This window comes from Tetrao urogallus (assembly GCF_951394365.1).
Source record: "Tetrao urogallus genome assembly, chromosome: 1".
Taxonomy (NCBI): domain Eukaryota; kingdom Metazoa; phylum Chordata; class Aves; order Galliformes; family Phasianidae; genus Tetrao; species Tetrao urogallus.
Window position 1 is genome coordinate 41,106,890 of NC_136813.1, and position 16,173 is coordinate 41,123,062.

The 16,173-nt window shown below is 41.7% G+C and overlaps 1 protein-coding gene across 2 annotated transcripts in view; it reads left to right on the forward strand.

Moving 5' to 3' along the window:
- Positions 1-617: 617 nt before the first annotated feature.
- UCHL3 (ubiquitin C-terminal hydrolase L3) overlaps positions 618-16,173 on the forward strand; it is a gene marked incomplete at both ends in the record, with an annotated part of 44,048 nt that continues 28,492 nt past the window's right edge. The window contains 5 exons of one of the 2 annotated variants that reach the window (XM_079532602.1): positions 618-659; positions 844-855; positions 13,438-13,566; positions 15,512-15,668; positions 16,022-16,107. In XM_079532602.1, coding sequence (XP_079388728.1) covers positions 618-659; positions 844-855; positions 13,438-13,566; positions 15,512-15,668; positions 16,022-16,107 — 426 coding nt within the window. Of the gene's footprint in view, positions 677-843; positions 856-13,412; positions 13,567-15,511; positions 15,669-16,021; positions 16,108-16,173 lie in introns of both variants that reach the window. The other variant, XM_079532601.1, reaches the window with a different exon arrangement.

Here is a 16,173-nt window from a genome sequence, read left to right on the forward strand (position 1 = left end):
ACCGTAAAACAGGTTCCCTTTGAACCATTTAAAACCTCTGCTGCATGTCTGCGAATGTGTTTTCTTAAACACTGTTCTTTTCAACTCCGCATTCCTTTTCTTACGGGTTTGCCCTGCTGATGAACACGGAACCGCGGAACTGCGGAATGGACCTTAAAGACCATTCCGTTCCAACAGCAGCTGCTGCCACCGGGCTCCGAGCGCTCTCTGGGCGGAGCGGGGCGGGAGGCGACTGCGGGGCGCAGCGCCGTGAAGGCGCCCCCCCGTGGCTGCCGCTCGCTGCGCAGGTTCCAGTGGGAGGGAGCACGGGGCGGGGCGGCTGAGGCACCACCCTGTGTCCCGCTGGGAGAATCCATTGCCGGGGGGAGCCGACGGGCGAGCAAGGGGGAATTTTCTGACCGTTGTTGTGTGGGAGTATCTGCGGGGAAAGGCGTTCGACGGGTTGCCTGGCGTCTCGCTCGGCTGTTCGGCAGGGCGGGCGAGCTGTGCGTGAGGGTGCGGGAGGGCTGCTTTCCCCCGTGGCTCCCCCCGGTCTCGGTCGGCTCGGTGGCGCGGCCCCGGGTCAGCGCTGAGGCGAGGAGGCGCCGGGCGCTGTCAGCATCGTGCTGCCCGCCGCCATGGAGCCGCATCGCTGGCTGCCGCTGGAGGCCAACCCCGACGTGAGTGCCGCGGGAGGGTGACTGGATAGCGGCGGGGAGAAAGGGCGCTGACCTGGAAGGGAGGGAGGGGTGGCGGCGTGGAGGTGCTGGGTTTGGCCGTGGGGGTGCTGGTGGCTGGGGGTGGGTGCCAGCTCTCAGGCTCCACTATGTTCGTAACCCATCTCCGTTTCTTCTTTTTTTTCAGGTCACCAATCAGGTAAGCGCCTTCTCTCGGAGGTAGCGCGGTTCCCCTGCGGCTCGGGCACGTCGCTTTTCATTTTCGTATAGCAGAGGCTCCTGTATCCCCAACGAGAGGAGGGCTTCTGCCTTCTGGTGCCGGGCCTTCGGGGGCCTCCTGGGAAAGCTGTGTGTGTGTGTGTGCAGTGCAGTTAAGGACCCTTGTAAAGGTGCAGAGAACACGGGTGTTCTGCAGCGGGGAAGTGGTCAGGCTGTTAACGTAAGGTAATCCCTGTTGTGGATGGGGTGAGGGTGGGTTTTGCCTTACTTTTTTTAGTTACAACGTTATTATAGATTTATGTACTAGTTCTGGTTATGCATGTGCTGACTTTGTGGGCTAGTATGTATGGCTCTGCATACATTCCAGTGTTGTAGTCTTCCTCTTTGACTGATAATAAGAAATGATACATTTTACCGTATTTACACTTACTCATGACTATATCAGCATAATTAGTTACACTTGGTTTTTCCAGCACAGTAGAATCCACACTTGAGAAAGGAAATGTGGCTTATCTGGCACTTACAGTCTTTTGAGAACACAAGAAGGAAAAATACTCATTCTGTTGCCATGCATTGCACTCAGCCTTTATTCTGAATATCTTCAACAAGTACAAGAGGTCAGATGTTGATCCCAGCAGGCTTACTGATTTTGCTGCAGATGTCTTTGAGCCAAAAGATTATGAAGTTTCCAGCAGTAAGGTGATGTTCTTAGAACTAATTTTATGATTCTTATATTGTTACTGCCATGGAGCAACTAAAGAATTTTTTAATCCCAGCTTTGAGTTAAAATTAGCCACCCCTGCTGTGAGCTTTACTTTCCTTGATTCAGATTCTTAAAAACTATTGAAATTCAGACATTAAATTCTAATTTGGAAGAAAATAATTATGAGTGAGTGCTAGAGAAATTACAGTACTACTGGTCTTTTTTCTCACTTTCCAGATGCTGGGTGAGTTAATTGTGGTACGAATAAAGTCTTATCAGCTGTACATTAGAAATCAAGGAGGAAGAGGAAGTAACTTTTTTCCAACTCTTGTATAGTTGTCTTGTTGTTATATGGAAAAAATCCTGCAAGAATGTTAAAGAAACTGTTCTTTTTCTCAAAGCCTCCTTTGCTCATAGGCTTTGCATCCATGACAGATGATATCAGTTCATTGTGGAGGATCGTGGATAAGTGAATTTTGCTTCACACGGATTTTCTTGCTAGTATTTATCTTTAGATAAGTTAGATTTTTTCTCTCTTAATGTGTCTTTCCAGCCTTAACTGAGCAACAGTTGTAGTTATTTAGAATTTTAGACTGAGGCATATCTTCTTCTACTGGGAAGAAAAGAAGAAAAAAAGAAAAAACTAAAGATCTCTATTAAACAGGAGTATACTTTGCATCATTAATCATGTTTTTTTTTTAATCTTATTTTTATATTGGTAAACTGTATAACAATGTGACTGTTAGTCACCAGTTACTCATATCCCACCTGTGTTTAAAACAATAATAATAGTAATTTGATATTCAGATGAAGTTACAAACACATTTTAAACTAATCCTGTTAACTGCAAGGACAGATTCTGTTTGGGTTTTTTTGGGAGGTTCGGATTTGTGTTGCTTTGTACTCTATAGTAGAATTCTTAAGGATGAAAGTAATATGGGATATTTCATATGGTTGTTGTTTGTGTGTCTAGAAATAAGTTAATGCACAGACCTGTGGACATCTATCCACATGCTTCTTTGTGGTTTGTTTTTCCTGCTTGTTTACGTGTGTGTTTTGAATTTTTAATGTTATTTTATTTAATGTTTAATGTTATTTATTTTACTTTAGTATTAGAGTGTCATTAGAACATACTGCTCACGTTAATGTTGATACTGTTGTAAGGTGTGATAGTGAACTCTTAAACAGAGCTCCATAACTATAACATGCATGGATTCTTAAGTGTGTCATAGTTTTATGATTTTTGGTTATTGGTATTCCACATCATGACATCATTTAATTGGGAATCATGAACTGGGAATTAAACTGTTAATGCTCCAGTTCTGAGCACTTGTTTGGAAGAGAAGAACTACATACCCAAGGGGCTTTGCAGTCAGAGAGGAGATACAACCACTGGCAAGGTCACCTGAAGTACTCTTCTTCATCAGGCTCTCCTCCCTGCTGCTCAGCTGGACTGCGCATCTCACCTCAGCTTTATGGTGAGGCCTATCGACCTTTTGAACACTCTCTCATTATATTTGATTTATTAGCTTCAATTCTAATTACACTCTATTATAGAGTGTTATCTTGCATTCCGATACTATATTTAGTAAATTAGTTTTGTTTCTCCTCAGATTGTTGCCACTGTTTTTAATTATTTTGGGGTCCCCTGTTTCCCTTTTCCGGAGGCATGGATTTTGCAAAATCCTTCTGCCCTGCTAGTCATGGAACTGGACTGAACCAGCCCATAAACAATTGCCTAAGTGTTATATTGTAATCAAAATTCCTTTGTATGTAAGCCCTTCTTCTATTGGTGGAGAATGTGGGCAAAAGCTGCCTTTTAGCTTTTAGAGAGCTTCCTTGGAAAAGTTTACTTCTTTCACAGGTGTTCACTGAAAAACTTGACCTTGAAAGTCTAGGCAGACTGCCAGTATTCTGGGATATTTGTAAACTTTGAGCACTGCTATCTTTCTTCTGTAAAGAGATGAAAAAAAAGAGATTCCTCCTTCTCTTTTAAACCTGTTTGCACATGGAGCTGCTAATTTTACGGAACTTGTGACTTTTAAACAGGTTCCAGTCTCTCCTTTGAATCCTTTATGCATTTTTTTGAATGCTCATCTGATCACATTGTTAATCTCCCTGAATATACTGTTCATCATTTTACTCAGTATTTGTATTTATCATATTTTGAGGAAGCCTTCCTTAAAACCAGAGAATACTGAGTGGCAGGGAGTGTGGAGAGGTTTGGGAGAGACTTTAGAGAGATGAACATCTTTGGTGTGATGGAACTTTACTCCTGAGCATCTGAAAGAGATTAAACAGATATTTGAGACAGGGATGTTGTGGCTCAGGCAGATCTGAGGAGGCATAAATGATTTGGGCTAATCCTGGCTAATGCTTATCGGGCCTTATTCAATACTATCCCAGAGAGGGAGAGAGTTTCTGAAATTGAGAGAGAGTCTCCATGCTGAAAGGGAGAATCTCCAGGTCTAGAAACAGAATCTCCAGGTTGAGAGTTTGCACGAGAGTCTCTGAGCTGAAAGGGGCGCTCTCTGGGAGACAATACTAAATGAGCGAGAGTCTCCAAGCAGAGAAGGAGTGTTCCCAGGAGAGACTCTGACCTGAGAGGGAGAATCTCCAGGTCTAGAAAGAGAGTCTCCTATTCAAGAAGCAGAGTCTCCAAGCTGAGACAGAGAATCTCTGGATTGAGAAAGATTCTCCTAGTCAGGAGAGAGAATCTCAAAACCTGGCAAGAGAGTCTCCAAGCTGAGAAAGAAAGTCTCTCAGAAGGGAAGATCTCTGAGCTGAGAGAAAGTATCTCCAATCTCGACGAGACACCTTTGAATCCAAGCGAGATCCCTTCAATCCAAACTCGATAGCCTTCAAACTGAGTGAGACACCCTCCAATCTGAACTAAATACTCTCATAATCAAACGAGACAGACTCTGAGCCAACCTGGAGAGTGAGAGCATCAGAACTGATCAACCTGATCAATCACAGGAGGCACAACAATTGATGTCATTTGCCCCTGTACAAGGACAGAAGATGAAATGAATCTCGACGCAGTTGGAACTGAAAGAGGAGGGAAAGTAAAGGAAGCAGCCTCTATAAGAGTAGAGGAGGAAAGATGTCCAGAGGAGTGGCTCTGAGATCCGGAGAAGTGCCCCTGAGTCCAGTGGAGGGGCCCTCAGTAAGACTGCAGTCACCAGCGCCCAGGAGGGCAACAAGAAGTCCTGAAAGAGTAAGAGGGGGCAAGACATTGTTGATTGATCTCTAAAAATGAATGAAATTAGAAGTCTTAGAAAAGACTTTTCACATCACCGAAATGAGCCTATTGTTACCTGGTTACTTTCATGTTGGGATAATGGGGCCAACAGTCTGTGGCCAGATAGTAGAGGAAGCTCACCAACTGGGTGGCACTGCTAAGGACTCAGTCATTGATATAGGTATTAGTACATGCCAGAACCAGGCCTTCACCCTCTGGAAGCAGATGCTGTTAGCCATAGATGAAAGATAACCCTTCAAGACGATCTGATGCCTGAGGAAAAAAAAATGGACTGATATGGAAAAAGGCATCTGTTATTTCAGAGAATATACTGTGGTGGAAATGATACATAGCCCCACTTTCATTCCTAATGATCCAGACCAAGAGCATGATCCTGAGGGAGTCAGGTATACACCAAATATGTGGTGTGTATTCACAAGGACAGCACCAGAAAGGTATGTCAGTATGTCAGAAAGGTATCTGCAGCAATGTATGGCAGAGGGAAAAAAAGACCCCTTATAAATGAACTGATTAATACACTTCAAGACTTTGAGTTACATTTAAGCCCTCTATGAGCTTGTGTTTCAGCCATTGCAAAGGTAGCTGAAAAGCTGCACAGAATGGAGAACAAACAAGAAGATAAAATAGACAAACTGTCTACCTTGCTTAATGCTGATGGATCCATGGTGGTACCAGATAGATCCAATGGGGATCAGGATTCCCAAAACAGCCTACTGGAGAGGCTGATCAACTTGGTTTCCTCCCAACTTGCATCATCCAACATCTCAGCTATCAAAATAAGATGTCTTCCTGCTCGAGCAAGTGACAACAGTAAGACTGCATCTTACTGTTGGAATTACCTACGTGACCATAGAGAAGGTATGAAGAAGTAGCATAAACAACCTACTCCTGTGTTTAAGCACAGGTAAAGGAATTGCACGACAAATCAACCACCAAGGTCAACTTCTCCAAAAAGGTGATTGCTCCAGTTGCTACAGACAACTGAGATAACAAATAGAGGGGTGACGGAGGGTACCAGTAAAATAATAGAGTGTATTGGACTGTGTGGATTAAACAGCCTGGCACATCAGAACCACAGAAATATAAGGCCCTGGTGGATGCTGGTACACAGTGCTCTCTAATGCCCTCGGGTCACCAATGGACAGAATAAATTTATATTCACGTGGTGACTGGGGGTTCTGAAGAGCTGATTATGTTGGAGGCCGAAATCAGCCTCACTGGTAAAGACTGGCAAAAGCACCCTATTGTGACTGGCCCAGGGGCTCCATGTATACTTGGTATTGATTACCTCAGAAGGGGATATTTTAAGGATCCCAAAGGGTATCGATGAGCTTTTGGAATAGCTGTTGTAGACACAGAAGGTGTTAAGCAGTTGTCTGTTTTGCCTGGCCTATCAGAAGATTCATCTGTTGTGGAGTTGCTACGAGTGAAAACACAACAGTTTCTGATTGCTACAAAAACGATGCACAGACAACAATGCTGCACCAACAGGGATTCCTTGCTCCCCATTCATAAGTTGATTCATCAACTGGAGAATCAGGGAGTGATCAGCAAAACTCTCTCGCCTTTTAATAGTCCTATATGGTCAGTGCATAAAGCCAGTGGAGAATGGAGGCTGACAGTGGATTACCGTGGCCTGAATGAAGTCACACTCCCACTGAGTGCTGCTGTACCAGACATGTTAGAACTCCAATATGAAATGACATTGCCGATGCATTCTTCTCCATTTCTTTGGCCAAAGAATGCAGGCCACAGTTTGCTTTCACCTGGAGGGGCATTCAGAATATCTGGAATCATTTGCCCCGAGGGTGGAAACACAGCCCAGCTATTTGCCATGGGTTGATCCAAGCTGCACTGGAACAGGGCGGTGCTCCTGAGCACTTACAGTACATTGATGACATCATTGTGTGGGGCAACACAGCCAGGAAAGTTTTTGAGGAAGGACAGCAAATAATCCAGATCCTTCTGTGTGATGGTTTCACTATTAAGCGAAGCAAAGTGAAAGGATCTGCCCAGGAAATTCAGATCTTAGGCATAAAGTGACAAGATGGGAGTCATCACATCCTGTCAGATGTGGTCAACAAAATCACTGCCATGTCTCTGCCTGCTAATAAGAAAGAGATGCAATCTTTTCTGGGTGTAGTGGGCTTTTTGGAGTACCGACTACTTCAGAAGCAGCCCAAACCCTCTAATACATGTCTAAGATTTCCTTTTTAGTCAGAGTGTACCCTGTGTATGCTCAACTCCAGAATCCCAGGGGTCAGCCTCAGGTCTCTCCTGAGGCTCTTTGCCACAAACTCCAAAGTGGGACCTTTCTCTCCAGCAGCAGTGTAGAAGATGTTCTTTATACCCTGTCCCATTTGTACTGGCCCCAGGGCCACAGCACAGGCTATCTCCTGATTAATCTGCTCAAAAGCCTGCTGCTGTTCAGGACACCACGTAAAATCATTCTTCTTCCCTGTCACCTGATAAAAGGGGCTTACAATGAGGCCTTGAGAACCTCCAGGAATTGGGCATCCACAGCTTCTTTGGGCAGCTGTGCCAGTACCTCACCACCCTGTAAGAGTTTCTGCCCAACACTGAACCTAGATCTCCCTTTGATTTAGAACCATTCCTCCTTGTCTTACTGCTATCAGAACATTTAAAAACTTGTTCCCCCTTGTGTTTATACCTACCTTCAAGTACTTGAAAGCTACAAGGAGGCTTCCCCAGAGACTTCTCCAGGCTGAACAAGTCCTACCCGTTCAACCTTTCTTCATAGGAGAGATGATCCGGCCCTCTGATCATCCTTTTGGCCCTTCCCTGGACTTGTTCCAACAGCTTCACATCCTTCTTGTGCTGGGTGCCCTACACCCGGATGCAGTACTCCAAATGGGGCCTCATGAGATCAGAGTAGGGGAGGATGCTCTTATCTTTGCTGGCCACCAAAAGCCCTAGGTCCTTTTCCTTGGGGCTGCTCTTGGTGCGCTCCTCTCCCAGTCTGTGCACATATTTCGTATTGCCACTTCTTGGCCATCTGGGTAAGATCAAATGTAGTGTAGTATCTGTAGTGATCTTAAAAACAAAATGCATAATGCAGTGCTGATTTGTCACAACATGCTCTTTTTCTTCCACTTCTGCAGTCTGGTGGAATGGATTACAAGGTATCGTCAGACCACCTTCAGTGTAGAAAGTTAATCATTCAGCATTTGCAAAGCTCTAATTTGCGAACTGTGACATCAGGAAAACTTGGGGCTGCAAGTGATTTATGCTGCCTTTGTTTGTGAACCTCTCCTGAAACTTCTGCTGAGCGGAATGAAAGAAAGTGGTTTTATTTGTGCACTGCTTTTAAGATGGTATCCATCTGCATATCTCGTTCTCAGTTTTTTCTACTACAAAACCAAGCTAGGCTGCTTACAAGCATCGGGAGTGAAAATATCAGGCATAAGCTGTTTTCTTCTTTTCAGTTTGGCTTGCAATCCATGATCGGTTTCATAATAGGTGTAGATAAACAGGGAAGTACATCAGTAGATAAATTTGTCTTTCTTGTTCTTCTGTGTTCTGAGAAACATCCTTGCTTCCTAGGTAAGATACAGTGCCACCAACTCATGCCCTTGTTACAGGTAGATACTGCTAATTGACTGGAGCTAGTCATGAAACTGAAGCAGTGGCTTCAGGTAGTGCAGTTAAAGTAGGCAAGGTTGACTACAGAGCAAATAGGTCTTATTTTCCAGGTCTTAGTTACGTTCCAATATAGTTTTCAGGCCTTTGGTCCCATTTTTAATCCTTCAGTGCTATGAGAGTAAGCTACAAAAAAAAAAAAAAAAAATTAGTCCATAGACTTTCTTGACACCTGTGACTTATGGGGGGATGTAAAAATTAAAATAGAGAGTGAATGACAGAAGCTGGATACAGCCATTCTTGGTACAGTCAGGGACATTTCTTAAAGGCATCACACATATACAGAGACTAGTTTAATTATCTCAGGAAATGAGCTTTACTTGTCTAGAGGGTAAAGGACATGGTTCAGCTGGTTGTCAATTTTAGCAAATTGGATGCCAGCCCGAATTAAATCATTAAATGTTTGTTTTCGGGAAACCCTTAGGGATCCTGATTGAGGAGCTCAAGTAGCCAGCCTCTTGGTTTTAATCACCAACAGGACCTCGGCTTCTTCTAATGTCAGAATGTTGTGCCTAGTCTGTAGGCATTCTGTTTCTCATAAGTCAGCCACCAACTGGGCAGCCTGCTGGACTACCGCTTCTGAGGCTACCAGGGGATTTAATACAGAGACCAGAGTGCCATATAAATGGGAGGGGGGGGTTGCTGTAGAATCAAGTCTCTCATCCTCTTTGAGAATTTGACCATATCATGGCCATCAAAAGTGTCTTCATAAATTGCTTCCCTTATGCCCCATTTGTGCATGTAATTTTGATGGTCTTCTATGTAGGACCACATCCCTGTATGTAGAGGTATATCAGATTTATTTGGCCATACCATACGGCAGGCCGCCATTAACCATTTTATTATAGAATGGTTTTCATTAAGATATTGAACACCTGCATATAACCTCTGCCTGAGGGCAGGATGGACAGTCATGGTGGCCCACTTGGATATTTCTGGGCCATTCACCATAACACTTTCTGCTCCAGAATCCCACAGTTTTAATAACCAAGGTGGCACGCTTTCTCTAGGCTTCTGCCGAAATCACTGTACTAAATCCATCAGTTCTGTTGCCGTGTATGGCTGGGCTGTTACATGCAAATGAGTCTGGGCAGGAGGCCACTGATCAGGCAGCACCCCTGCCAGTCTATCCTGTACTTTCCTTGTTTTCTGAGTTATAACAGGACAGTCCTCTAGCAGATATGTCACAATCAGAGCTTTGAGATCTATTAGAATTTTTGTTTTCCTGATCAGCAAAGTCTGCTGATTCAGGAGTCTGTTCAGTGTCTATTGAGATGTTGAAAACTTGATCTATCGGAAGATGCAGAATTGGTTTCTTCCCTGTTAATATGCCAAGTTCTTGCTGTAATTTTTCGATATGGTCTCTCAAAAGTTGGTTTTCATTTTCTGCCGTATAATTCCTCATTTCAGCATGATTTAAAGCACTTATGGCCATGCCATTGCAGAGGCAGCTAATTGTTATTCTTTGGTAAGCCTCTCAACAGAGTCTGCGATGTGATATGGGGCAACATTTCCCATAATGTGTAGAGGACCCCATTTCTCAATGATTCACTAATTCATAATAGGGAGATCCCACAGATCTTGGAATCTGCTCCAGAATTATTTTATCTAGTGGGGTGATGTTCTCACCCCTTGACTCATTCATAGAAATTCCCTAGAAAGGACATTATGTAAATTTTAGTATATTTGGCCTGCTGGCTCACCAAGTGTATAATCAATGAATATACAGATGTTATAATTAAGAAATATACAGGAAAGTTGGGCTGAACAGGTTATTATGCCAAAGCAGAATAGATGGAAAGCTTACTCTTGTTCTGGGCTCACTGAGAAGTCTCCAAGAGGAACAATCTCCAAAAGAGATCTCTCTCCATTTATAGTGAGCTCTTAAATGGGGTATAGGAGAGGTGGAGCCAGGCTCCACCCCTTCCAGTAGCACAGGTGAATTACCTTCACCTGTTCTCCCAGGGCTGACTCATTGTTCGTCTCAGGTGGTTAATCAGAGGCTCAGGCCGTGATTTAGCAGTTGTTCCCATACAGAGTGAAAGCACTTGTGATGTGCAGAAACATTTTTTTGTTTTGTTTTGTTTTGTTTTTTCCAGCATAATGCGTAATTGCATAATTGTCTGTTGTGAATCTCTGACCTGATAGCTCTACCTCCAGAGTCAGCCTCAGAGCTTTTTGAAGCTTTGGTTCAGTAAGAGTAGTTTCAGAGGAAAACCAACTCAGCTAGTTAGTCTAGATTACTGTGTTATAGATTGAATTGCTATCTGTGTTGATCTGATTCTGTTTCAAGGGTACAGCAGTACCTGGTCATAGTGAGCACAAAGTTTCAAAACTGCTTGGTGGATTGCATTGGAAATACGTAAATTTTATTGTGAAGACAAGGAGTCTGTTAGTCAGTATAGCTTTTTTTAAACACACTGAAGAAACAGAATTGTGACAAGAATTTTCTGGATATATCACACTTTAAATGGAATTTTTTTCGCTCGGTAGTCCAGAAAAAAATTCAGCTTCTCTGTGTCATAAAGCATTGTGCGCTTGAAGACGGCTATTCATTAGTATGAAAATGGCATGTTAAGAAACAAAATGTGAGGTAATACCGAAAAGTTCTGAATTAGTTGATTTTTCTTGGGTTTGATTTTGATTTCAGTTGCTTACATGACCTTATTCTTCATTTTCCATTTAAAACCTCATCCTGTTGTCCATTTTTATGTCAACCAGTTTTCGTTGCTGTTGTAATCTCCAAGTATTAAAACGACTATTTACAAGGGTGGATAGTGATAGAACAAGGGGGACTGGAATGGTTTTAAACTGAGACAGGGGAGGTTTAGATTAAATATTAGGAGGAAGTTTTTCACTCAGAGGGTGGTGATGCACTGGAACAGGTTACCCAAGGAGGCTGTGGATGTCCCATCCCTGGAGGCATTCAAGGCCAGGCTGGATGTGGCTCTGGGCAGCCTGGTCTGGTGGTTGCTGACCCTGCACATAGCAAAGGGGTTGAAACTACATAATCACAGTGGGCCTTTTCAACCCAGACCATTCTGTGATTTTATGACTTGGGTTTGCTCTTCTTAGCCTCTTCTTAGCCTTAACATCTTCACTGCAGGTATATCAATAAAGAGGTTTCCTCAGATAGCACTGAATAGGAAGTATGATGAAGCTTTTAAGGGAGTCTTTCTCTTCAAGAACTGGAGCATGAGGGTTTCCTGTTGAACACTAGGAAGCCCTTCAGTGCTGTGTGGGTGATGGAGCACTGGCACAGGCTGCCCAGAGATACTGTGGGGTCTCCACCTTTGGAGTTCTACAAAAGCCACTTGAATGTGGTTCAGAGCAACCTGCTCTTCCTGTCCCTACTGAAACAGGGGAGTTGGACCAGATGGCCTGCTTAACCATCTGTGCTTCTACACAAAGCTTACCTTAATAAATAGGGAATATCTGTTTAAAAAACTCAAGCACTTGTGTTTTAGGTTATGGTTGTCCCAAGTTTAATAGATATTATAGTTGCTCTTTCCTTCCTTATTAAGTAGCAGTGTTAGGTAACAGATCCAAAATCACTTTTTTGTATTTTGATGTCTACATGTAGTATAGAAAAGATGACAAAAGGTTTTGACTTAAACTCCTTTCAGAAGTTCTGAAGAAGCAACAGAGAATTACTTGAAGAGCTGTGATTATTACTCTATTTCAAAGTATGTTACTCCGTCGTAATTTCAAAGTATTCCTGATTTCAAGAAATGTAAAAGGGCATCTTAAAAGGTACACCTAGAGAAAGGTGTGTTTTTGTCTCTGTTCATAAGACCATCTGTCACGGGGTTATCCCTATATGTAAGTCCATGACAGGGGGGCACAGGCCCCGGGAAAAAGTAAAAAAAAAAACCAACCAAACAACAACAACAAAAAAACTGAAGAAAAACAAACAAACAAAAAAAACCACCCCAAACATAAAGGAGCGAATGATAAAAAAAAAAAAGGACGGGGTACTAACGGCTTGCCGCGCCACCCAGCTGGCCCCGGGCCTCGCTCTGGGAGAGGGGGAAGGGTAGAAAGCTAGCAGGTAGTTTTAACAGAGAAAACACAACAGCAGCGACCTGACCGTTCTGACAACAAACGGTAATTCACTAAATTTAACCGAATCAAACAAAATGAGAGAGACAAGAGTACCCAAAGTACGAGACAAACCACGATAGTGCGAGGGAAGCACGTGCTCTTCTTCGCGGCAAGCTGAGACGGCTGAGCCTGGGCCAGAGGGAGAGGCAGACTCTGGGGTCCTCCGGAGCTCCACCCCCCTTCCTCTTCCCGCCAGCTCCTCCCCTCCCACCTGGATACTCAAAATGCCCATAAATGGCAGTTAACGGAATCAGAACATTAACTCTTTAACTCCCACTGGTCCACATGGTGTTCTGATGTGGAATACTGACAAAAAAAAAAACAAAAAACCACAAAACCACAACACCATCAAAGACCCCAGTTTTGAATTACTGGAACCCAACACCTGCAATATAAGCAGCTGGCATCAGATATTCTGAAGTACTCGTGGTATGAAGTAACGTCACGAGTTTCTTCATATATGCTCTGACCTATGATTTCCAGTTAAGGTGAATATTCAGTACTTAATGGGTGACCAAAAAAAAAAAAAACAGAAACAAAAACAAAAAACCCCCACCCTTTCAGAATGGGTTTAATGTCTTAGTAAATAGTGCTTGCTTCTTTCATTTCATAAAGCTATTTAAGCTTTATATATGACATGTAAAACATTGGGATTTTGTGTGTCTTTGTTAGCACTGTTCAGCCTGATGTAGCACAATTTAATTTATTTATTTATTATTTTAAGATTTTGGAAAGTGTATGGTGTTGTATTTCACATTGCAAATGCTTAATTATGCTTCTTATGTGTGTTTGACTGCTCACTTAGTATTACTCGGTATCTTCTTTTCCAGTTTCTCAAGCAGTTGGGTATACATCCGAACTGGCAATTTGTAGATGTCTATGGTATGGAACCGGAACTGCTTAGCATGGTGCCAAGACCTGTATGTGCAGTGCTTCTTCTCTTTCCAATAACAGAAAAGGTAAATGTTTATTTAGTAATGAGCTGATCACTTTTGTTGTAAGTGAAATGGGAATGATCTGTTGGACGAGAGTTTGAGCAACCTGATTTAGTGGAGGATAGCCCTGGCCATGGGAGAGAGGTTGGAACTAGAAGATTTTTAAGGTTCCTTCCAACTCAGACTGTTATGCGAACCTTGTGCCTTGGTGTTAGAATCAAAATGAGAGTTAAATTTTATTCAGAGACCTCTTGATTAGAAACAAACAACAGAATGCTTATTTGATAACTTTCTTTACACACCTTATGTGTATATTTCCAGTTTATCTTCAAGTGTTTTAATTGGACTGGGGAGAAGACAAACATCAAGTAGTTTTCTCTTGCGGACAATTCAAAAATTTAAACTGCACTCTGAAATGGCACAGTTCTGCTACTTTTAGCAGAAGGCCTCAATAGCAGGAGCACAGTGGAGTGTGGAACATTATCAATTGCAAGTATTTCTTGAGCTTTTGTTTTGCTCCACTGATGAAACTTCAGTCATCTTCAATTCAGTCATCAGCATCAATATAGCTTTTATTTCTTGGACAGTTGGTTTAAGGTGGAAGAGTATATATATATTTTTACTGCTTACTCCCACCCATTCTTTTCCCCTCAGTATGTATCAGTTTGCTTTTAGGGCTGGATACCCTTGTTAGTATACAGATAATCTTAGGGTTATTGTCTAGTTTAAAGATTAATGACTTGCTTTGTCTGCATTGTAGGTTGTAGAGAGTGGAACAGTGTGAGTCTTGGGCATTTTGAGCCTGTTCCAGTGAATCTGTATCAAGGGATGGCCCATATTGGAAGCAAACTCTTGAGGTGATCTGGGTCAATCCTTGCTCAAAGTTGTATTTTTAGCATTCTCAGCAATGATTTTTTTTTTACAGGGAATGATTGGAAGCTGTATTGCTTCTCTAATCTGATCTGTATAATACATTCCATGACATTTTTTCCTTAATTAAGACTTTCCTTATTAATTTGTTGATAAGTGGTTTCAATTTAAAATGCTTTCTGAATGCACTTGCTATTATTTAGAATGTTCGGAACATTGAGATAAGCTGCAGAGTACAATCCTTATGCTGGAAAAATTTGTCTGTTATTGACTGAGAAAATTTTCATACATTCCTCATTCTGTTCAACATTCAAACTCTAATTCATCATAATTACATAAAAAGTCCACCTACTTCAGTATTTTGTGCCTGAAGATGACCTAAGCTAGGCAAAAGGAGGAAATAGCAGCATCTTCTATAACATTTACATTGGTTTTGTTGTCTTTTTTATCATCCTTTTCTATTTGAGGTGTCATCTTGGGAGGGAAAAAAACCCATTGCACAACATAAGAGATTTTTTTTGCTAGTTCTTAATCAGTGATAAGCTTTACAGTAGTATTTGAGATTGTTGACTCAAACTAAATTGTTTTTATTACTACAGAAAAATAAATGTTTATCTTATGATTATGGCTTTTAAAGAGCCATTTTGAAGCTGTGAACATTATATGAATCTTAATATTCCTAGATAAAAATGTAGTATAAAAAGACTGAAGTTGTAAGAATGCTTCATACTGGTTAAACGTGTGAAGTATTACAGTTGGCTTGATAATGCTTTTGAGACCTCTATCCTTAAAAACTTGTTGATATAAAGAGAGATGATGACTGGTGCTCAGATCAAGGAAGTATTTTGAACATTTTTGAAATACCATTAGATAACACATATTTCAAAATGATAATTTAAGTGTGACTTTTTTTTTTCTGATATAGATATGATGCTGAGTTTTTCAGTTGAGCAAATCTACATAAGCTGGTTCTGTTAAGAGTTGCAAAACGAGTTTTGGTTTTATGAGGCAGCTGTTACTTATGCAAATTATTTTTGCATTTTGGATAACATAGCCAGTATCTATATTGTTTGTGAAAATTCTGAAACTTTAATTGTAGTATGAAACCTTCAGAACAGAAGAAGAAGAGAGGATAAAAGCTAAGGGGCAAGATGTCAAATCATCGGTGTATTTCATGAAGCAAACTATCAACAATGCCTGTGGGACAATTGGGCTAATTCATGCTATTGCCAACAACAGAGAGAAAATGAACTTTGGTAAGTGTTATTTGGTTGCTTGGTTGTTTTCGTTGTATTGCTGTTTTTTTCCTTACTACTGGGGAAGATATGGAGGGACTGACAGGTTGTATACTATTTTCTCTGTGCATCTCTGCTGAAAGAGTGCTTCTGCCTATAATTATAAAACCAGTATTTCACACTAATTCAAGTCTAGAGCACTCAAAACACTTCAATCTGCAGCAGGTAGCAATTCCTCTTGTAGTAGGCGTTCATGTTGTGTGATTATATCTTTAAATCTTTTATTGGATTCAAGCAATCTGTAAGATTTGAATGATGTAGGAGCTAAAGCATGATACAAAGTATGTTAATGTGTGTCTTTTTTTATATTTAAGAAACCAATTCATCATTGAAAAAGTTCCTAGAAGATTCTTTATCTATGACTCCTGAAGAGAGGGCCAAATATCTAGAAACTTACGAAGTTGGTATTTTTTTTTTTCTTCTTTTTAAACAATTTAAGAATTATTTGCATGACCAAGTACTGTCT